The 24,212-nt window shown below is 43.7% G+C and overlaps 1 protein-coding gene across 2 annotated transcripts in view; it reads right to left on the bottom strand.

Moving 5' to 3' along the window:
• Positions 1–15,381: 15,381 nt before the first annotated feature.
• Fbln5 (fibulin 5) overlaps positions 15,382–24,212 on the bottom strand; it is a 70,471-nt gene continuing 61,640 nt past the window's right edge. For both annotated transcript variants that reach the window (XM_021201680.1, XM_021201679.2), the window contains exons 10-11: positions 23,700–23,895; positions 15,382–16,346 (exon numbers count right to left, since the gene is read on the bottom strand). In XM_021201680.1, the coding sequence (XP_021057339.1) occupies positions 16,185–16,346; positions 23,700–23,895 (358 nt within the window). In that variant the 3' untranslated portion in view covers positions 15,382–16,184. The remainder of the gene's footprint in view (positions 16,347–23,699; positions 23,896–24,212) is intronic.

Genomic DNA, 24,212 nt, shown 5'->3' on the forward strand with positions numbered 1-24,212 from the left:
ACCATTGCCAATTTTCTGAGATACCACCATATTGATTTCCAGAATGGTTTGTACAAGTTTTCACGCCTGCAATGGAGGAGTAAAACCATTGTCCCACATTCACAGCAGCATGTGCTATCACTTGAGTTTTTGATCTTATCCATTGTGATGGGTGTAAGATGGAATCTCAGGCTCATTTTGATTTGCATTCCAGTCATGACTAAAGACATGGAACAATTCTTTAAGTGCTTCTCAGCCATTTGAAATTCCTCTGTTGAGAATTCTCTGTTAAGTTCTGTACCCCATTTTTTATTTGGGTTATTTGGTTTGTTTGTATCTAACTTCTTGAGTTCTTTTAATATTTTGGATATTAGTCCTCTGTCAGATGTAGAGTTAGTAAAGGTCTTTTTTCCCAATCTGTAGGCTCTCCTTTTGTCCTATTGACAGGGTCCTTTGCTTTACAGAAGCTTTTCTGTTTCACAATCAATGAGAAACTTAGAGAACAATACAAAGAATCAACCAAAACAAGAACTGGTTCTTTGAAAAACTGAACAAGATAAACAAACCCTTAACCAAACCAACTAAAAGACAAAGAGACTGTGTCCAAATTAACAAAATCAGAAAAGAAAAGGGAGACAAAACAACAAACATTAAGGAAATTCAAAGAATCATTAGTTCTTACTTATTATTAATCAGGCACGTGCTATGAGATGGACAGCTGTGATGAGTTGTTGTGCTGTGAAACAAGGTCATTTTTTTTGCAGACAACATCAAATTGTTTCTTGAGGAGATGTTTTTCAGGAATGGAAGGGCATGTTTCATGGGTTCTTGAAGACCTTGTCCCATTTCTTGAGCACTGTCACTGAATAGGCTAGTATTATAGCTCATTAGAAGTGACTTTTGAATTCCCAACTGAGGAATACCGAATGGCTGAGAAGCACCTGAAAAAATGTTCAACATCCTTAGTCATCAGGGAAATGCAAATCAAAACAACCCTGAGATTCCACCTCACACCAGTCAGAATGGCTAAGATNAAAANTTCAGGNGACAGCAGATGCTGGNGAGGNTGTGGAGAANNAGGAACACTCCTCCATTGCTGGTGGGATTGCAAGCTGGTACAACCACTCTGGAAATCAGTTTGGCGGTTTCTCAAAAAATTGGATATAGTACTACTGGAAGATCCAGCAATACCTCTCCTGGGCGTATACCCAGAAAATGTTCCAACTGGTAATAAGAACACATGCTCCACTATGTTCATAGTGCTGCCTTACTTATAATAGCCCGAAGCTGGAAAGAACCCAAATGTCCCTCAACAGAGGAATGGATACAGAAAATGTGGTACATTTACACAATGGAGTACTACTCAGCTATTAAAAACAATGAATTTATGAAATTCTTAGGTAAATAGATGGATCTGCAGGATATCATCCTGAGTAAGGTAACCCAATCACAAAAGAACTCACTTGATATGCACTCACTGATAAGTGGATATTAGCCCAGAAACTTAGAATACCCAAGATGCAATTTGCAAAACACAAGAAACTCAGGAACAAGGAAGACCAAAGTGTGGATACTTCATTCCTTCTTAGAATGGGGAACAAAATACCCATAGAAGGAGTTACAGAGACAAAGTTCAGAGCAGAGAGTGAAGGAAAGACCATCCAGAGACTGCCCCACCTGGATCCATCCCATAAACAGCTTCCAAACCCAGACACTATTGCATATGCCAGCAAGATTTTGCTGACATGACCCTGATATAGCTGTCTCTTGTGAGGCTATGCCAGTGCCTGGCAAATACAGAAGTGGATGCTCACAGTCATCTATTGGATGGAACACAGGGCCCCTAATGGAGGAGCTAGAGAAAGTACCCAAGGAGCTAAAAGAGTCTGCAACCCTATAGGAGGAACAACAACATGAACTAACCAGTACCCTCAGAGCTCATGTCTCTAGCTGCATATGTAGCAAAAGATGGCTTAGTCGGACATCATCGGGAGGAGAGGCCCTTGGTCTTAAGAAGATTACATGCCCCAGTACAGGGGAATGCCAGGGCCAGGAATCGGGAGTGCGTGGGTTGGGGAGCAGGGCAGGGGGAGGGTATAGGGGACTTTTGAGATAGCATTTGAAATGTAAATGAAGAAAATACCTAATAAAAAAACAAAAACAAAACAACAACAAAATAAGATTTATAGATTGTTGTGAGCCATTACCTGTATGCTAGGAATCAAGCCCAGGTCCTCTGGAAGAGAAACCAGTGCTCTTAACCTTATATCTTTCCAGTTCCCTTGCCTCACCTTTTAAAAGCACTACCATGTTAAGGATCCTAGAAAACTCCAGAGATACAAAATGCACAGTTCTAGTTCCCTTTTTCATTTCTAAATAGCCATGTCAACTTATGCAAAGGACCCAAGAAGCACGGTAGTCTGCAGTGTCACAGTAAATACACCTATTTCTACTTAGTTTTGCAACATGACAGGGATAGCCATTGATATTCATTATGATAATCCTGACTATGTGGTCACATGTGTTCATGCATGTATGTGTATGGGTGTGTGTAGATATGTATGTTCACAAGTGGAGGCCACAGATGCCCTTGAGCATCATTCTTCAGGTGCAATCCACTTTGTTTTTTGAGATGGGTTCTCTGTCCAGCCTCAAACTCACTAATAAGGTTTGCTTGGCTGGTCAGTGAGTTCCAGATACCTGTCTCATCTCCTCCAAATGTACACCATCATACCATCACACCTGGCTCATGTCTCCCATACTTTATACTTTACTTCTAATATCTGTTAAATTGACAAATTATTTTAAAGATTTGATGATTTCAAAACAATTTCCAAGCTGGGTGTGGTAGTACACACCTTTGATCCCAGCACTTGTGTGGCAGAAACCGGAGGACCTCTGTGAGATCCTTCCAGGTTAGTAAGAACTGCATAGTGAGAATCTGTCTCAATATATACATGAACGTTTCTAAATTATCTAAAACATACTTCCCTAAATGAGTCCTTTTCTAACCATGCAGGACAGCATTCATTTTCAGGTAACATTTGCTCATGCAATGGTACAATGAGTTGATCACAGCTAGATGACACAAAAAATCACACAATAGATAAAAAGAATCTCCAAACCATAGGCATTCCTGTTGTTCCTGTCTAAAGGAAATGCAGGGACAAAGAGTGGAGCAGAGACTTAAGGAAAGGTCGTTCAGAGACTGCCCCACCTGGGGATCCATCCCATCTTCAGACACCAAGCCCAGACACTATTACTGAAGCCAAGAAGTGCTTGCTGGCAGGAGACTGATATAACTGTCTCCTGAGATCCTCTGCCAGAGCCTGATCAATGCAGATGAGGATGTTTGCAGCCAACCATCAGACTGAGCATGGGGACCCCAATGGAGGAGTTACAGGAAGGACTGAAGGAGCTGAAGGGATTTGCATCCCCATAGGAGGAACAACAATCTCAACCAACCAGACCTCCCCCCAAAGCTCCCAGGAACTAGATCACCAGCCAAAGAGTACATGTGGAGGGACCCATGGCTCCAGCTGCTTATGTAGCAGAGGATTGCCTTATCTTGTATCAATGGGAGGGGAGGCCTTGGTCCTGTGGAGACTCAATTATCCAGCATAGGGAAATGCTAGGGCGGTGAGGTTGGAGTGGGTAGGTAGGTGGGTGAGATCCCTCATAGAAGCAGGGGGGGGGTGTTATGGAATAGGTGGTTTACAGAGGGGAAACAGGGAAGGGGATAGCATTTGAAACATAAATAAATAAAATAGCCAATAAAATTCTTTTAAAAATATTTATAGGGGAAATCTATTTCAGCCAAGATTCCTACAACCGAGATTACTAGGGGAAAATAGAATATAATGTACCTTAGGAGTTTTGTTGTTGTTGATTATTTGAAACAAAAGGAGGCGACCTTTTGTTCCAGCCTTTGCCTGACCAGTGAACCATGCCAAAGAAACTTGCCTGGCGTGTTTGAGAAGTACCAAGATCTATAATAAAAGAAAGACAGGAGGAAAGACAAACACTGACGTTAAAGGAGCATGAGCTGAAGTTTGTGGTGAAGGACACAGGGCAGGGGCTATTTTTAAAATATTCACCTTCATTTGATTAGGCTGAGAAGTCATTGGAGAGTTTGGAGTAAAAGTATCACATAAGCGATTTGACAATTCTACAGATCATTCCAGCTATTGGGTGATAATAGACTGCAAGGGGTAGAGGGCAGAAACAGAAGCAGAGAGACCATGTACCTGACGGACCTTCATCCAGGAGAGAGAGGAAGATGTTCAGAAAGGCAATGAAGTGGTGACGATGACAGGTATGAGGAATAAATGGTGTACCATGGGCAAAAGTGTAGATTGCAGTCAGCTCCAAGGAGATGGCCACTAGTGTCACAGCATTCTGAACTCAACATTAGACACTAGACTAATAAACCATGAATTTTTTAACACTCCTTTATATACTAATTGAATTAAGGTAGAACTGTATCAAAACTAGAAATCTTATATTTTCTCCTATTGTACTTTCTGCTTTAGCTGTTTTAACATTTACACACACACACACACACACACACACACACACACGAAAATCTGCTATGAGAACATTGGTTGAAGTGCTGTGGTTGCCCAGAATTCAGCCTGACTCCTACTTATTAAAAATCATTTCTATGGGCTTACATATTTTGGTTTAATAAGCACAAGAGGCCATGAACTCTAATATCTCAAGCAAATGTGGTAGACATCTGGGATCTGGCATAAGTTTCTCCTGTGGGATGCATTGTTTGTGCAAACTTTTATTGAATTAAAAAAAAAAGTAAAGACAGAGTTTCAAAATATTCATGTAACCTACTAAGGCTATTTTTCTGAAGCCAGAGTCAAGATACAGAGCTCTCCAAACTGATTAATAACTGTGATTAAATAGAAACCTATTTAAACATGGTATGATTTCAAAACAGAGTCAAGCTTGTATACTCAAAGTTCCTGGTTCAGGCTGGCCTGAATGACACAGCTATTCCAGGCTAAAACAGCAGCTCTCATTTGAAAAAAAACCATGGATTTTGCAGGAAGGGAAAGTCCCAGGGTTCAGGCCAGCTCTGCCATGCAAATGCAGATGATCTTGGGCTTCATTTTCCTTAAGTCTTATTTTATTTAATTGGAAAGAAAAATATTCCTCTAACAAGTTTTAGAAATAACAATGATTGAGAAAACAACAGGAAAAATATGGTCAGATTTCAATACAAATCTCTCTGCATGTAGACACAGATGAGATCAAATACAGAGGAGACTGTGGAAGTAGACCATAATAGACTCTCATTGAACAATGGGGAAAAAAACAAGCTAACTGGAAAAGGCTTTAAGGAAGAAAGCTAAGGGTGGTCTTCTAGAGTGTTCATCCCAGAGAGAGCAACCTCTTAAATTCCTTTAGTACTTTCAAATGCTGCAGCCCTTGAACACAGCTCTCATGTGGTGACCTCTAACCGCACAACTACTTTGTTGCTACTTTATAAATGTAACTTTGCTACTGTTATGAATCATAGTGTAAATATTTGACATGCAGGAGAGTTGATGTGTGACCCCTGTGAAAGGGTCATGACCCACAGATTGATAGCTACTGCTTCCAACTCTTCCTAAGGAGCCCAGAGCTGCATCTAGAACAGGAAACAGTATAGTCAGCCATGACTGACAGACTTCTCTTGACTTCCACTCTGTGTAACATTGCCTCTCTGCACTGATGAAAAACAGGAAGTAGAGAATGGTTATATCTGCCACGAGGAGAGAGTTGATGTGAACAGTTTTTAAAGTCCTTGTCTGCCTTTGCTATTCTTCAGAGGACCTTGGTGCAGCCTAGCATCCTGGGAGGCTTTGACCTAAATGTTAGGTTGGGAGCTTGAGTCCTTCAGAGTAGAGTTAGATGATCAGAAGCCTGGAGCCCTCAGAGGAAGGAGAAATGAAGGGGCAAGTTAGATAGGGGAGAGGAAGGATGGGTAGTGGAAGAGGAAGCCAGTAGAAAACAGGAGTGGAAAGCTAAAATGTCATTGCCCTGTACTCCCAACTCCTCAGGGAAGTTGGCCGCACACCCAGATAAGCATGGTGTGTGTTTGTTTTCTGAGGTTGTCATGACGGTGTCACACACTGGGCAGCTCAAAACAACAAAAATGTAATCTCTTACAGTGCTGAGGGCTAAACATCCCCCAGTCAATTTGTCTGTAAGGCGACAATCCTCGGAAGGCTTGAAATTTCCTCCCTGCCTCTTCCTAACCCTGATGACTCCCTGAACTCGCCAGTGTTCTTGGCATATAGCTGACACTCCAGCTCTGCCCAGCCTTCATGCTGCCCCTTTTCTCTCTAAATCTCTCTGGCTGTCTTCTCCTCCTGTAAGAACTTCAGGACTGGGTTAAAGGTTCACCTAAACCATTAGAAAATTGTCTTCATTTGACTAAGCAAGTGTACAAACACCCCATTCCACTAGGTTTACAACCAACCCCAGGTTCCAAATAGATGTGAATTGTGGAGGACACTATTCATGCTGTCTTTGTAGAAATCAAGCAAGAAGTATCATGTCACATCAGGGTCCCCTGGTAAGAATCTCTAATAGGTGGTGGGCTTAAGAAAGAAAGGAATTCAAGAAAAGTTGAGACTTTGGAGTCCAAAAAGGCTACAGAAATCATGGCTGCCTTGCATCTCCTGTGGGGCTTTGGAACTATGAAACATCTCCACTTCCACAGGGCATGAGACAAAGAAATCACAGCAACATTCTCTAGATCTTATAGTGGTCAGGTATCCTCGGCTGACTTCTGAGTTACGAGTAACAGAAACATAAAGGAGGGCAAACAGAGGTGAAGGAGAGGACAGGATGAATGGTGTGAGGTAAGCTAGTGAGTTTTTAAAAGGAGACCAAGAACAAAAATAACACACCAGCCCTTTGCGTCATGTTTAAGCACCTAGCAGGGTTCAGGTGCTCAATAAAAGTTTGGGAAAGAAAGAAGAGCAGAGAAGTCACGGGGTAGGAGTGGGGAAGAGTTGTGCATTTACACTAAATGGTGTAACCAACAAGTGCTCCAACTGCTCCCAGAGCTACCAATACTTAGGCTGTGGCCATAGTTCTAACAAACATCAGAGCCCAGAGTCCCTTGAGGTTCTCTATGCAACACTAACATGTGGCTGAAGAGGCAGCCATTACTTCCCACTGCAGCCTTCTGAAACCCTCTGGTTCTGAGTTGCATTGCCATATACTTCCAGCCATTCTATGATTCAACTGTCCCTTATCATGCCACTTACTTTACCAAATTCTCATGTAAAGTTACAAAAGGTGACCTCAATTAGACCTCTCCTGGCCTCATCCTACCGAGTGACCACATGACTCTTAGGTCCCTTGAAATAAAAGCTAGCAAAGAATTTTAGGCTGGAGACATGCTGTAGGCTGGGGATGGACACGAGACCAAAAGCAATATCAAAAGGTCATTTGTCCACATGTCACCGTGTTGTGTGACCATTGCTGGGGAGAATAAATGCAGTATGTTTCCAGGGGAACATGGCTGAAGAACATTTATTTCCCTGAATTGCAAGCAAGTGATATTTCAGGAAGCTAGGTGGTAGCATGTTTAACGCAATTTTCAGTTTTCATATTTGGCTGCTAATCATTTTTGCCCATTTCAGAATTTGTTCTTTTGGGGGAGGGGGTAATAACTAAAATTCCCAGAGAGAGGAGCCTCATCACTCACTCTGGAAGTCACTGCCTGCTAAACTGTGAGGAAATGAAGAAATTTTACTTCCATAAGTGTATGTGGCTCTGTAGATCAAAGAATTATCCTGGTGAACTCAGACCATCTCATTTTACATCCCTCCCCCTTCCCATACACTCTCCACCCAATGCATGTTCTAAACAAACAGAAAAAAAAAAAAAAACTAGCCCAAAGTGCAAGGAACTACTCTGGCTGCCATGAGAGAATCCAGATGTGCAAGCATCATGGGCCTCAGCCTCTCATCTGCATCCAGTTCCCTTCTCAACTGCTGCCACTCATGACTCCAAGCAAGCTGCCCTCCAGTGCACACTGCTGAGTCTTTAACATCTCCACCTGGGGCTCATGCTGAATGACGGTTATGCATTTTTGTCCAACTGTTTGTCAAGTTTCATGCTTTCTATCTACTCTGTGTAAATTTTGCCTCAATAACAGGAAAGAATGAATGAAAGAAAGAAAGAAAGAAAGAAAGAAAGAAAGAAAGAAAGAAAGAAAGAAAGAAAGAAAGAAAGAGAGAAAGAAAGAGAGAAAGAAGAAAAAGAAAGGAAGAAAGGAACAAAGAAGGAAGAAAGTGCTGCTTTGTTTAGATGTACTGTCAATTTATTGAAATTTTTATGATTTATGTTTGCACTATTCTGTGTGTGTGTGTGTGTGTGTGTGTGTGTGTGTGTGTGTATGCACGCGTGCTTCTCTAAGTTATGCATGTGCAGTATGTGCACTCAGGAGCCTAAGGAGGCTAGAAGAAGTTGTCAGAGCCCCCTGGAGCTGCAGTTAGAGAACAGAAGTCCTCTGGTGTCAAGTAGAGTTGCTCAGCATTTTGATGGTGTGGAGACAAAGGGAGTATTGAGAAGATTAAGCAATGCAATCTGGGAAGGAGTATGGAAGACCGGTTTCTGCACAACCGCTAGAAGAAAACCGGTCTGTTATGGAATGGGAACATGAGATTGGAAAGAGCTCTAAAAATAGATGTCTCCTGTAAAGAATGGCCACATGCTCATAAGAAACACCGAGGTTCACACAACCAGAGAAGGAGACCTCCTTTTGGGAGCAGTTACCACAAGAAAAAGGCAACCACAGCCTTGCTCAAAGTGATGGTCTGAGGGCAGGTTCCATGTGTTTGAGAGAAAAGGATTAGAGCAAGAAGTGAAATTGCATAAATCATCTACTTTGGCACCTGCACCAAGCCTGGCTCTCACTGGGTAGGACCTATCCTCTGTCCTCCTTCTGTCTGGAGTATGGAGACTAGATGGTGTGGGAACAGAATGAAGAAGATGGGGGAGAGAGGGGTATGGACGAAGTAAGGGGAGAAAGATGAGGAACGAATGCCACACGCGCGCGCACACACACACACACACACACACACACACTTCTTACCCCAAATCCCAACCTCAGAAGGAAGAGAAGTCAGCCAGCTCCTTCTTCTTCTTCCCCTTGGGAGAACTAATAAGGGAGGAGAGTGGAGCTGAGGGAAAACTGATGAAAATTCAGGACAAAGCAGCCTGGAGGCCATTTCCCAAGATGAAAGCAAAAGATTTGGGGTAGTGAGTGTGAAGAGTAGGGATAGGGGTGAGGCAGTGAGTGTGAAGAGCAGAGGTAGAGGTGAGGCAGTGAGTGTGAAGAGCAGAGGTAGGGGTGAGGCAGTGAGTGTGAAGAGCAGGGGTAGGGGTGAGGCAGTGAGTGTGAAGAGCAGGGGTAGGGGTGAGGCAGTGAGTGTGAAGAGCAGAGGTAGGGGTGAGGCAGTGAGTGTGAAGAGCTGGGGTAGGGGTGAGGCAGTGAGTGTGATGAGCAGAGGTAGGGGTGAGGCAGTGAGTGTGAAGAGCAGAGGTAGGGGTGAGGCAGTAAGTGTGAAGAGCAGAGGTAGGGGTGAGTCAGTGAGTGTGAAGAGCTAGGGTAGGGTTGAGGCAGTGAGTGTGAAGAGCTAAGGTAGGGGTGAGGAAGTGAAAGTAAAAAGCAGGTGTGGGTTGGGGTAGTGAGTGTGAACAGCAGGGGTGTGAACTAGTGAATGTGAAAGGCAGAAGCAGGGCTGAGGTAGTGAGTGTGAGAGCAAAGGTAGGGTTTCAGTGTCTTAGTGTTTGCTGGACAGTGCAACTTCTCCCACTAATCATTTGCCCCAGCCCAGTAATTGTTTCAGATGGGGGCAACCTGCTCCTCTTTGGTGCTTTTATTAGTCCCAGATACTCATAGGCCACCTAGGAGCTATTTTACCCACTACTTAAAAACAAAAACAAGCAAAAAACAAAAAAGGACAAAAACAAAAAAAAACACCTCTTGGCTTTGATGATATAATAGTCATTCCAGGAAGGCCCTAAAATAATAATATTTTAAAGTTTCATCGGGAGCTGGAATTGTACCTCGTGGTCGAGCACTTGTCTACCATGCTTGAGGCCCTAGGTTCAATCCTCAGTACTTTGTGAAGTAGGGGCAGAAGAGGGGAAAGAAAACCAAGGACCTTGATCTCTCCAAATAAGCCAGATTTCTGAATGGGGAGGATCCCTTGGCTGCTTGGTTCTCCTAGAAGTTAATGATTTCAATAACGCCTTTGCCCAAGAAAAATGCAGCCCTATTATGATGTATACAATTGCTTCTTAGGGAGATTGGCAAAATGCTATGTGGAAATGTCAGCCTGGGGGCTGAAATTAGAAGAAAATGAGACTGGAGATTTGCTGAAAAGACCTGGAATCTTTGCACATACCGTAGCTTGGGTTCAATCATGTCCTTTTTGGTAAAAGTTTTAAGAGCAGGGATGCAGAGCATCTGAATACGTACCGGGAATTTAAATACGTACCGGGAATTTAAATACGTACCGGGAATCCAGATGTCTTCCCTTAACAGCTAAGTTCTGAAAGGTTTGTATATGAGATTTGAGAAAACTCTGAGCACCTATGTTAAATTGTAGCAGCTCTCTGATATGTACAAATCTTTAAAGTTTTCCAGTGGGGCATAAGGTGCTCTGGTGGGTAAATGTACTTGCTCTGCAGGCTTAGACACCTGAGTTTGATTCCCTGAATATACAGAACTGTGTAAGGAGATCACCAACTCCACAAAGTTGTCCTCAGACCTCCGAACACATGACATGGTATATGTGCCCACACACACACACACACACACACACACACACAGTAATAATAAAAGGGGAAAGGTCAAAAGGTTTCTTTGGATAGAAACGTGAAAAGAATTTTAAAAAGGTCTAGGTTCAAACCATTACGTTTCTTCCCAAACCAAAATGACTTCTAAGTGAAATCGACCCGTCTGATAGCTCTCTGGCCCTGGGTCAATGCTAATAATTGTATAGAATTTTCATCAATGGATGCCACTATAGTGTTTGTATTTGCATCTATGTGCAGTATACTGCTGCCTTTATTTTCACATTTCTGATCAAGAATATTCCAAATTCCTTGGAGGGGAGGGTGCTGCTGTTGCTGGCCCTGCTAAGGTGCTGTTCCCACTGTAAGACACCAGCAATGCTCACTTGTGAGTTGACACTTACCCTCTCATGCCATATTTTATTTCTCTGCTAGGTACTGGCTACGAGTCATAATAAAGACCTGTTATCAAGTCGGAGATGTGAGTGAAGATGGTCTTCTCAAGTAATCCACTTGATGATGACTCTTGTACATCCCTTCGTTCCAGAGTCTCTGGTTGTTTTTTTGGTTTGGTTTTTTTGTTTGTGTGTGTGTTGTTTGTGTTTGTGTGTGTTTTCTGAATTTTATTTTTTTGTTTGTCTGTTTGGTAAGCATCTTTTAGTTAATCCATGGGGACTCCAAACATCTGCTGAATAAAGGGACTAAGAAATTTCAGTACAAAAACCTCTATGTAAAAAACAATGTGTGTGTTTGCTAGTGTGGCAGTGAAAATGAACAAGTCTAGAACCAATCAAGAGTTTAGCTAAAGTCTCACTTTAGAGCAGGAGAGAAATATCAGAATGCATCACAGGCCAAATCAAAAACAAATTACTTTTTAATGTTTTTAACATGTACTTATTTGTCTGTCTGAGCACACGTGTGTGGCTCCTGGAGAAACTACATGTATGTGTATGGATGAGGATATACCTGCGGAGGTTAGATGGTAGCTCTCAAAGATAGTTTTCTCCTTCTACCACATAGACTGCAAGGACTGAACTCAGGCCATCAGACTTGGAGGCATGCGTTCTTATCCACTGAATCATCCCACCAGCCCATGTATTTTGGTTTTCTATTAAATGTATTTAATAGTTTCAAACAAAAGGCATTTATTATACATTTCAAATACATGCCCATGAATGCTCAGGAGAGTTTTGGTTGTACAAAATAGATATGGCTTAGTAATTACTAAACTCTAACTAAAAGAGATCATGTTCTAGTTTTGTCTGATGATTCATAGATCGTCAGATAAATGTGTCCCCAGTGAACCATGCACCATGGTTCTGAAGCCAGCAATAAGCTCAACCAAAGTTCTTTCTCTGTGGAAAAGGAGGTGGGAAAAGCCTGAAGACGAGGAAGAGAGCTGTGAAATGCTGTCTTCCGGTCAGAATGCGGCTACCACACTCATGAGCTCACAGCAGCTGATGTTACCTATACAAGACCTGTACAAGGTCAAGCCAGTTGAAATTCCAGCGAGGTCAAGAAAGGTGCTGCACAGCCCCCATCTGTTCTGAGGAGCTACTGGCAGCTGATAGCAGCTGTAGCAGGTAAGGGAGAATCATTCCTCTTTTAGGGTGTGGCTACTGGTAGATTTCCCATCCTCCAGTGGAAAGTTGAACACCGTGCACATATGGGTAACGCTAATTTGACTTTGTGGGTTATCAAAACTAAAAATTTTAAAGAAGACACTAAGCTGGGAGGAGGATGGATTGGAAGACTAACAAGAGGAGAAATGGGAGGGGTGTGGTCATACTTCATGGTATACATGTATTACTCTCATGAATATGGAAAATGATTTGTAAACAATTAAGCATGATACTCTCTTAAGTGAAGACCTTTTACCACTCGGATTTCATCTGGAAAGATGAGAAGAAAGGGTAGTCACCCCTGTGTCATGCAGTCAGTCTTTCTGAGTGGCTCTTTGGCTCAGAATGAACAATTTGTGCACAGTAGAGTTAACACTGAGACCACAAAAATACATTTAAACCATTGAAAATGAAATAATCAGACCTCCTTAAACATTTCACCATCTGGGCAAATTACACTCCTGAGGCCAAGACTGTTACCTAAAGAAAAAATTGAGTGTGTTACCAGAGCCTGCAGGGTAACAGATAGAAGGATTTTGTGCCAATTAGAAAGTGTGTTAAGACTGGCACGCTTCTGTGAAACTCAAAACTGCACTTTAATGGAAATGCTGGCTGCCATCCCCAAAGTATATCCTGGTGCCTCTGAGAACGTTAGAATTAGAAGCAGCTAAATGGAAGTATTTATCTGTGGGGAACTCGGACAGTCAGGTGGTAGGTGACACAGGATTTTGGCTGGTGTCTTAGATCTTCGTCTGGTACCCTCTCTTCATAGATTCCTTCAATCTTTGGGATCTGATGGAACCAGGGTTGACTTGGAAGACGTCAGCTCCAGGATTCAGCCACACTGACAAGAGACAAGCCTGGGGAACCCTGGGGAGCCCTGATATATTAGGGCTTCCAAAACAGCCAGTCCCCTAGGCCCCACATTAGAGTACAATGCTGTAATTCTGCCAGCAAGCCAACCTCTGCCCCCTTAGCCATGGGAGAAAAAAAAAAAATAACATCCAACTATTTCCAACAAGTGGGTAAAACAAGCAGCCTTTTGGGTTCTGGGAGCTTCTAGAATCATTCTGGATATTTTGGGTTTGGCCCTCCAGTACACATTCTGCCATGGGCCATTCTCCTCTTGAACTTTTAGGCCCAAGTGTATATTAAGATAAATTTGTCCTACATGCTTCTTATTTACTTAAACTGAACTCATCAGTGATGTTTTGAAGGAGCAATCCAATGGCCAAGAGGCCTTTTGAGCCTGCTTTTGTGGAGCCTTTGGGTGCCTTTTTTCTTCGAAGCAGGAAGCCACATTTAGACAATGACAACTAAAAAGTAAGCCTTAGGGACTTATTTGGGGTCTAGTTCCAAATCTAGCACCTTGGAAACCAATGGGTTCAAAAACCACAAGGCTAAGCTCCTCAGCCTCTGTGTCATGAGGCAAGTTGAACCCATGCTGTGCTGAGCCTGGGCCAATGGCTCTGGAGGCTCTGAGTGCTGAAACTTAGCATCTCTACTGTGCCCTGTCCTTAACTCCTGAGACTCCTCACAACCAGGGTGCCTGAATTAGAGGGCACCTTCTAGCCTTGAGCTCTAGAAAGCCTAGCTGAAGGGATTTGTCCCTTTCTCCAAGCTCCCACACGGAATCCTCTATGCCACCTGGGTAGGTGTTACTAATGTTACTTGAACCTGCCAGAAGGCTCACTGATGGACGTGGTTTAGAATGGACTTGGTTTTAGTAAGGGGGGAAAAGTGAGGCCGAGCTGTGCTGTGGAGTGAGACACACTCTGTGGTTTAAAAAGGCTGGGGCTGCTCAGACGTAGGTGCTAATGCTTTTTTGCCTCTGCTGAAGAATCTGAGAGCCTATGGATTTGGGGGTAGCATACACTTTTAATCCCAGCACAAGGAGGTAAACGAAATTAGATCTCTAAACTCAAGACCAACCTAGTCTACATAGTGAATTTGAGGACAATCAAGGCTACATAGAAAGATTCTGTCTCAAAAAAAGCAAATAAACAAAACACACCCACCCACACACACACAGTCTATGCCTACAATCAAAACACACACACACACACACACACACACACACAAACCTAATCTATTACCTACTAGACTGGGGGTCCAGGGTACAGACCTGGGTATCTTGGAGGCGTTTATCACCAATAGGTGGGATAGGAGCCTCCATAGCCTGGTCCTTCAGGTGTGTCTTCAGGTCTCAAGGAACACATTTTCTCCTCCTGTTGTCTCCTATCCATTCCTAAGAATGTCATGTGAGCAGCCATCTAATCTGATATCTTCTCTGTGCCTTGTGTTCTTTACATCTGCCTGAGGAGAAACCCAGAGCTCCTGACCATCAAAGGGATGACAAGATTTAAAAGTTCTAGAAGAAACTGTACAGGTGCTGAAGGCAAGGTAACCTGCACTTGGGCCACACTAGCCACCTCTCCCAACCTCTGACAATTCATCCTCAACTCTGCTATTTATTCCTCTTTAACAAATCTTGATGCTCATGCCCCACTCAGGATCAGTTCTGATCCCCATTCTGGGGATGGTTCCTGCTTAATCAGGCTTCCCTCTACAGAGGATCAGGGGCCACTCACTGGTTTACAGGGATTTGAGTATGTTCTGGCCTGTATCTTTAGTATCGTTGGCCCTGTGTCCTGTGTCCTGTGTCCTGTGTCTTGTGCCCTCTGCCCTCTGCCCTCTGCCCTCTGCCCTCTGCTCTCTGCCCTCTGCCCTTGGAGAGAACCCACAACAGACCACATAAGAAAGAAACTATGAAAAATCTTGGGGTGGATGCTGGCCCTCACTTCTCCACCATCCTCATTTCTCAGTTCCCCATCTTTTGCCATCTTGATTCAGTTACGTAGGAGGTTTCAGCCCCTCAGAGAACTTTCCAAGCCACTGCACAGATTAAAACCAACCCCAAGCACTAAATTATCCATGGAGTCATAATTAACCAAACACAAGATTTCTTCAAATATTTAATCAGTCTGGATACCTCTGTCTTCTAACGCAGTTGGGTAAAAACTCTTAAGAAAGCATGATTAAGGGGTCTTCATAAAAACTGGGCTAAGATGCAGGGAAGGATGAGGATGGAAAGACTGAACATAACATGTATCTGAGGCCTTTGGAAGGAATTATACCACTTTAAAAAAGCCTCAAAATGAACAAGAAAAAGTTAAACACTAATACAAATTTTAAAGACAACTAAAATTTCTTTTATGCTGAAAATACCAGATGTGATTTTAAAATAGACTCTATAAAAACCTTCGATCCTGCCGTGGAGTGTTCCCATAGCCTTCTCAGAACATGCAAGAAGCAAACGATCTATACCCAGCATGTCCCATGAGCCCATGAGGACTGCAAAGCAGCAATGCAGCAAAAGATGGAGGAAGGAGAGGAAGAGGTGAGAGCAAGCCACTCAGTCCTTTGAACCTTTGAAGACTCATACCCCAGCAAATCTAATCTATTTTCTTTTTTATAAAAAGATGGAAATAAATGGAAGGCTTTGAAGAGTCACTGGCAACCTCGTATCAGGAGCCAAGATGAACACTTTTAGATAACTGCATCATAGGAACTGAGGGCAGGATGTTCTTCAGAGTGACCATCTGCAACAGTACAGATACGGGTCAGGATGCGAGGCTGATGCCCCTGGGAGATATTCAGCAGGAAAGGTGCAATGTCTGTCTCACTCTCATTCTTGCTGGTTTCCTCTCTCCTCCCATCCCTCGGTGCCGGTGAAAGGCAGTGTCGGAGGCCTTAGCCAGAGGCTCAGAACGGATACTGCGACACATATATCCGCAGTCGGATCACGGAGCTGCCTCTGAAGTTGATGACAGTGTTGACAGTGATCATCTCCAAGTCCAGCTGGATGTCCCGAGGCCCTTTGATGGGGCGTGTCATCACCAGGGTGGCACTGATAGGCCCTGTTTGCTGTGGACAGAACCAGGGGCACTAGTCAAAAATGATACAATGTTAATGGAAGAGATGTCTGGTGGCAGCAACCTCGATGAGGATGCTGTCTTAGCCTGCTTCCGTGAAGCTAGGTCACCTGGGCACCTCAGTGGTGTTGAGATTTTTCTCAGCTTTGCCCACTCACTCTTTACCTGGTAGGTCTCACCTGAAAGATCATTCCCTAAGGCAAGCCTTCTCTGATTCCCAAATCTAAGTCAGATCCTGCCACAGGGACTTTAGCTTTGCACATGAGCGAATTATTACTGTATATTGAGAGAAAGAATGTCTTACTATATATAATCATGTGTGTTGCAGCCTTGGTCCTTCTCTGCATCCCTAGGGTACAGTGTGGTACATTGTTTACAAACATGGACTTTTAGGCTCACCAAAGATCTATTGAGCTAGGATCTGTAGCTTAACAGGTTCCCAGGTACTTGGTGGACACATAAATAATTTTAAAATGCTGACCTAAGAGCACCAAATGCTGGGGTAGGGTGTGATGGGGGCCAGTTGCCCTTATGTAAGGATTATCCTAAAGGTATAGCTCATTTTTCCATTCTATAGACCAACAAACTGAGGCCTAGTGGGTTAAATAATTGATTGGGGTCATCCAGGGGTAGAGCTGGAGAGTTCCATTTCATTTTCTGGTTGTAAACCTCCACCTCTTTTTCATTATTCAACAATTATCAGAAGAGATGATGGACTTTGAGTCTTCTCCCTTGTGATGCCCTAAATAGAGGTACCCAGGACCAATGCAGCAGACAGATACTGATGTCTGCAGAGGAAACAGCATGAGTGAGAACATAGACAGGCTGAATTATCACTTCTTAGAAGCTGCAGTACCCAGAAAATGAAAGGAACAAACTCCATGAAATCAAGGAACTTGGCCTGGCTGAAGGTACACCAAGCATTTACCTTGTCTCCACAGAGGGAGGGCTCCCCATAAAGCTTGGCACCTCCTCCAAGATCGATCACTGGTGTGACAGAGGTGGGGCTGCCAGGCAGGTATGGGCCAAGTATTAGGCCTGCCTTATCCATTGGGCTATCAGCCGTTACAGCCATGCTATTTCCTCCTGGCACCAGCTTTCAGTACTTCCATCAGCATCCACATAATTGGTACCTCCTTGTGCAGGTACCTTATGCAGACTTCCTTCTCAGCCCTTTCAAATTCAGAGCCCAGGGCCAGGACTTCAGCGGGGACAGCTGAGCAGGGGAAATGGCTACAACATTCACACATTCATTCATTTTGTCAGTTTGCACTATCTGCTTCAACTCAGGCCAAGGGTGTTAAGGACCTTGACCTGAAAGTGTCTGTGAGAAAGACAATTGCAGAGATGCATGTCTGAATGGGGAGTAGAGCAGGGAGAAGCTGCCAGGCTATTCTTTTGAACAGTGTCTTGAGTGTATGAGATGGTGCTAGACCCACATAGCCTTGGAAGTCACTGAGTACAAACTGGCAGGGCCAGAGCTGTGGCACCTGGAAGTGCTCAAGTGCCTTCTAGGACTGAGGACAGTCACCTCCCCACCAAATTCAGCTTTTAAGACATTACTAAAATACCTGCCCTAAGAATCCTGGTCATTTGGTGGCTAATTCAAAACATGGAGAGAACATATCTCATGGATGGAATATTTACCTAGTATATCTGAAATCCTCAGTTTGATCCCTAAGATCTTACACACCCCAAAATGAGGGTCATATGAGGCCAGGCATTTGGCTACAACTTTTGCCCATTTCTTACTTAGCCCTACACTGTAAATAAGTTAAGAGCTTATATCCCATAAGGTCACACACGAGTGCAATACTAGAGTATCTAACTCTAAACATCTTTTTAATCAACGAGTCCTCTGGTTCTCCATTTCCTGCCATTGCATTGCATGGCATGCATTTGGCTTTGTTAGTTTGTTCTTGATGTGCACCTCAGAGTGCTTGGGCAGAAGCCATATCATTCTTGTTTCTGAATTCCGTGCCTGGCTCAATTCTGCTATAAATGAAGGTACAAGATGTGTGCGAGTGGGTGACCAGGAAAGAGTGAGGTCAACCCAAAGGACAGCCCACCTGATCCCTGTCACAGTGGGCTAGACATAATGTGGCACAGTCTAAATGATATTCCTTCCCCTTTTTCTACCTCTAACTGCACCTGCACACCCCCTAGGAAACGCTAATGCATTACACTTAGACTTCTGTCCAAGGTTCAGCTCTTGACAGACTGCTCATATGACTCCACAGGCTATGCCTGTAGAGATGCATGTGCATGCATCCTTGGGTATGTATGTATAACATACGTTCATGGGTATATGTATGCACTTGTGAGCATGTATGCATATGTTTGCATGTGGATGGGTGTGTAAGTGTGTAATTGCAAGTGTAAAATGGCTTGTCTGCTGACAGAATGCTACTCCCAAGTGCTTCTTCTGAAAACCAATGAACATCAGTATGGGAGAACCTGAATAGCCACACGATGCTCCAATTCCCTGGGTAGCATTCCCAACTTTTCCAAGTTCTCAGGGGTAATGGCTTTCTTAAAACTGCAGTAGCAGTGGCAACAGCAGTGTCCACTTATTAAATGCTTTCTATTGCAACAGGATGTTCTTCTTAGACCTTAACACTAGAAGAATAAGCCAAAAATACTCCACATTGCAGGCCCTGAGTAATGGCTGCTGGTCAGGTTGCCAGGGCAACCTGTCAACTTCATCACTGAAAACCTATGTGGACAATAATGCCAGAAAGAGAGGTTTGATGTGGCAAGTAGCCAGCCAGAGACTCTACTGCCCATACAGGGAAATGGTAAGTGGGACACCCATAGACATAATAAGCGTCAGCAGCAGCAGCAGCAGCATCCAACACGGTATAGCAAGGGTGTGAGTGTCTTCCTCAGAACAGGCATGATTCCTGGCTACAGTGACAAGATATGGACCCTGTTTGTCCATCTCACTATCTATGCACCCTGCCTCTGATCATAGAGAATCCGAAAAGTAGTGTTATCCTTGCTGAGAGAGGAAGAAAGGGGCTATAAAGACCGCCTCACCAGGGGCAATCAGAAACTTGACACTGAAAGATACAGAGGTTGTAGTTTCTATGTAAGTTAGCAAGGACTTTGGTGAAAGAGAATGAGACAGTAGGACAGTTGTCAAAGAACGTTCCTGGAGTCTTACAGAAACAAGCTGAGATGATGTCACCGAGGTGTGCACCGTTTGAGACAGCAAGGGAGAAAATGGGCAAAGTGCTTGGCAGTTTCATGCCCTCCCCTCAGCCTTTCACATTTGTCAAAGTCATTCCGTGTTCCAGATGCCATGCTAAGTGAATGACTTCAGCTAATCCTAAAGCAAATAACATTAGGATCTTCTCTAGAGATCAGGAAATTGAGACTGCGAGCAGTTAGATAACATGCTCAAGATAACAGGATTGGGGAAAACTGGAGAAGACCAAGGAACAGGACTTAGCCCCGTCACAGTAAACAAAAGGGAGTGGCTTCCTGAGCAGGGTTCTGAGCTCTGGACAATGGTATGCTCAGAAGGCCGTTGATCCCATCAGACTCAGTGTGCCACTCTCAAGCCCTGTGACTTCCCCAAGTCTCACCCAAACCTCTGTCTGGTCTCAGGAGCGGTCTTGGAGACCTTGGCTTCCTCCCCCACCCTTAAGACCCTTCGGTTATTTTTATGGTAGGCCTGTGTCCCTTTGTTGCCTCTATGCCTCTTCTGAATAAGAATAAAAAGAGCTTGCAGGTCTTTCTTGGTCATAGGGAGATAGAAGGTACATGCGGCTTTGAGCTCAGTGTCCAGTGTCCTTAGCTGCTATGACAGTCTAGGCTCAGAGAAAATTCCAAAGAATGGGATCTCTCTCCTGGCCATTCCATCTAAAGGATAGTCTTCTTTTTCTACCATCCCTGGGCACCTCTCAGGCTGGTCACCAGAGTGATTATGGGGCCTGGGGGATTTTAGTGGGTGGCATTCAAAGGAAGGACCTGTTGCCTAGGCAGGGAAGCCTCTACAGAGCTCCTGCTCTGCTTGGGACTGGAGCTTAACTGAGGTAAGAATTAATGAAGTCTTTAATCCCTAACAGGGGAGGGCCATCTCTTTACCCCATAACTACTAGGACTCCTGTGTTTCCAGATGAAGGGCACTGATGGACTGGACTTACCTTGAGAAGACAGTAAGCACATCAAGACTTGGCAGGAGTGAGTTTCTTGTACATACCAGTGCATATGAGCTCAAGGAAGGATAGACACACACACACACACATGCATGCATGCATGCACACATACAGTCATGCACATGCACACACATGTACCATCCATTCATCTCTTTTGTCTTGTAGAAAGTCCTCCACTACCCCTGCCAGCCTTTGATCCTTCTGCTTTGGTCTGAGCCAGCTCTAAACCAGCTCCACAAGTCAGGTGGTCACACATGACCTGATTCTGTTAGGTTATTGCTGATAGTAGATAATGTCTTAGGGACTAGTGAGAATACACTACTCCCTAAGATTGACAGCTTCAGGGGCAAGCATGACGTTCAGAGATAGAGCTCTGTCATAGGCCCTTGCATAGGTCTCAAATTAAGTGTATAAAACATCCATAGGCCTGTTCCCAATGGTGACTCTAGAGGATCATATACAGGCTCCTGGTTTCAGTGGACCAAATTGTGAGAGTGAGGTTTCAATCCAGGCAAGAAGTAAATAGTGTAAGAAAAAAAAAAATTGAAGATGATTTTAAGAGTCTGAACCCAGGGAAACTGGTGTTCCTAAGTCACAAGGCTCTCTGTAAAAGAATGGCAAAGGGTACTCAGCCATATGCAAAGAAGGAGGCAGGAATAATAATAATGTGTAAGTGGCCTGGAGTGACTAGGCCACAGTCGGGATGTGATGGATAGTTTTATGTCAACCTGACACAAGCAAGAATCACTGGAGAGGAGGGAGCCTTAACTGAGAAAAAGCTTCCATAAAATGAGATGTAGGCAAACCTGTAGGACATTTTCTTACTTGATAATTTATCGGAGAGGGCAAATGTGGACGCCCGCCTCGCCAGCAAGGAAGACGCCACACAACAGGATTCTTCTGCACACGTTTATTGGGAAAGCTTGATTGCTGTGGTGAAAGACCCTGAGCCCTAGAACTAGCGCTGCTTTTATAGGCCTAGGACTGGTGTGGCCATGTCTGATTGGTTCTGCTTTTAGTCCTTAATTTACATGCCCCGGGACGGGCTGTGACTTGGCGTGAAACCCATTTGCACCTGCGCACATTGGTTGTTTACCCGAAATACACGGGCGGTGGCCAGTGGTAGACAGCACCATCTTGTAATGGCGTTACGTGGCTTCCCACAGGCAAAGCTCATTGTGGGTGGTGCCTGGGCTGGTGGTCTTGGGTTCTATAAGACGTCAGGCTGAGAAAACTGTTAGGGAGTGACCTCTGCATCTGCTCCTGCCTTTAGGCTTCTGCCCTATTTAAATTCCTGCCCTGACTTCCTTCAATGATTGGCTAGAATGTGGAAGGAAGTTAAGCCAAATAAAACCTTTCCTACCAGCTTGCTTTGGTCCTGATGTTTCATCACAGCAATAGAAATCCTGAGACACAGGACATGTAGCGATCACCAGAAACTAGAAGACATAGGGAATGCTTCTCCTCTAGACATGGGACACACAGCCCTGCAATGCATTGGGGTAGGTGCAGAAATAATTTCAGACATTTTGAGTTCCAAAAGTATAAAGAAAAATATTTCTATTTTCTTAAGCTACCAGGTTTGGGTCATTTGCTACAAAAGCCACAGAAAGGAATATCCTGTCATGTGTGTGTACATGTGTTTGTGTGTGTGTGTGTTCATGTACATGTAAATGTTATGCATATGTGTGTACATGCATGTAAAACAAGAAGTCAACATCAAGTGTCTTTTTCTTTCTTAATCATTCTCTACCAATTTCCCCTCTGAGACAAAGTCTCTCTATAGCCCAGGATGACTTAGATATTGCTACGTAAACCAGGCTAGCCTGAATTCACAGAAATCCATCTTCCTCTTTCTCTACTCTCTGAGTGCTGGGATTAAAGGGATGCCATCATGCCTGGTTCCACTTCTTTTTTGAGACAGGGTCTCTCACTGAGCCAGAAGCTCACCAATTCAGCTAAGCTGGCTGGCCAGTAAATTTGAGGGATCCCTGTCTCCAACTGCCCATGCGGAGAGCTCAGATAGATATTACCCTGGCTTCACCATCTGAAAGAGGTTATCTATAGAGATGAAGCTTTAGAACCTTCCCCCAACAAGTGGTTACATGCATACTACAATATGACAAAAATGGTTCTAGACCAGTCAGTGTAGGTAAGTCATTCCAGGGACTGAAGAGATGAGATGAGAAGTCCAGTCATGTGCATGTCATGGTACTAAAGATATATCCACAGTGTGGTACAAAGGTATACCCACAGCATAGTATTAAAGGTATACACATGGCATAGTATTGAAGGTACATAATTTATTATGCAAAGTAAACACATTTTAGGACATGTGCTATCATGTTTTCAAACTTTTTACAGTGTTTTGTATCTGAGCTATTTCATATCATAGCTACAGGCGCTAAGCAGCAGTTGAGATGTGACAAGTGCCAGGGAAGACATTATATTATATTATGTTATATTATATTATATTATATTTCACTGTAACTAGTTCAGATTTTAAGAGTGTCAATGCCCACTCTGTAAAGTCAGTAGAATCCACACCTGAGAATTATGTTTTTTTTTTTTTTCTTTTTTGCTGACATGTACGTACTAGGAGAGTGAAAAGACATAGGGTTTTTTAATGCTGTATTTTCAGCTATTAAATATGCATAGTAAGTGTATAATATACTTGCCAAAATGTAAATAAATGTGTAAGCAAAGGAGTGGAGTCTTTTTCATAGTTTTGAAACTAAAAACTGTCACGGTCTAACTTCTCCTTTCACAGACAAGGCTCCTGGGAGACGTGAAGGAAGACCATGCAGAAGGCGATAGATGAGAGTCTCTGAGCACTGGGCTCCTACCTCCTCTCTTCTTTCTACACTTCCTATAATATATATATATATATATATATATATATATATATATATATATATATTTCCATGAAATGTGACTGTAGACTAGACCACACAAGGCTGTCATTAAAGATAGAAATCACCAGATAGCAAGTATAGAGGAAGAAGGTAGAGAGCAATAGAATGAAGACAATCAACATTGATCTTTGGCCTTGACATGTGCTCGCTCTCGAGAACGCACACACGCGTGTGCACTCACACATGCACACGCACAAAGACAGTGGCCTTTGTTAAAGATGGTAGTCATTGTTAACAATGGCAGCCATGGATCACACTCCCTCTTACCCGCATATAGAACTCTCGACCCTCGTTGCCAGATTTGATCTGGAAAATGTAATAGGCGCCAGGGTATCGGGTTGTTGCTTGCATCTGGAAGATGTCAGCAGGAACGGAGCGTCCTGACACCACATCCATGTCCCGATACAAGATGGTAAATGGCTGGTCTCTGCAGCCGGTATGCTCAGCAGGACACATACAGCGGCTGACAGGAGAGAAACCATGTGAGTTTCCAGCCACTAGCTGTGCCTCCTCCCTCACTTGAAAACAAAGTCAAATTGCTCTCATCTTGCAGCAGTGTAACTGGAGACCACCTCTGCTCCCAGTTCTAATCTGAAGGCTTCCTAGAATGTAGATGAGATCTGCTTCCTAGACAGTAGCTTTCTTGGCATCAGATATTCTGGCTACTAAAGAATGTAATTGGAGCCGGGCGTGGTGGCGCATGCCTTTAATCCCAGCACTCGGGAGGCAGAGGCAGGTGGATTTCTGAGTTCAAGGCCAGCCTGGTCTACAGAGTGAGTT

The sequence above is a fragment of the Mus pahari genome, chromosome 7, assembly GCF_900095145.1.
Source record: "Mus pahari chromosome 7, PAHARI_EIJ_v1.1, whole genome shotgun sequence".
Classification (NCBI taxonomy): domain Eukaryota; kingdom Metazoa; phylum Chordata; class Mammalia; order Rodentia; family Muridae; genus Mus; species Mus pahari.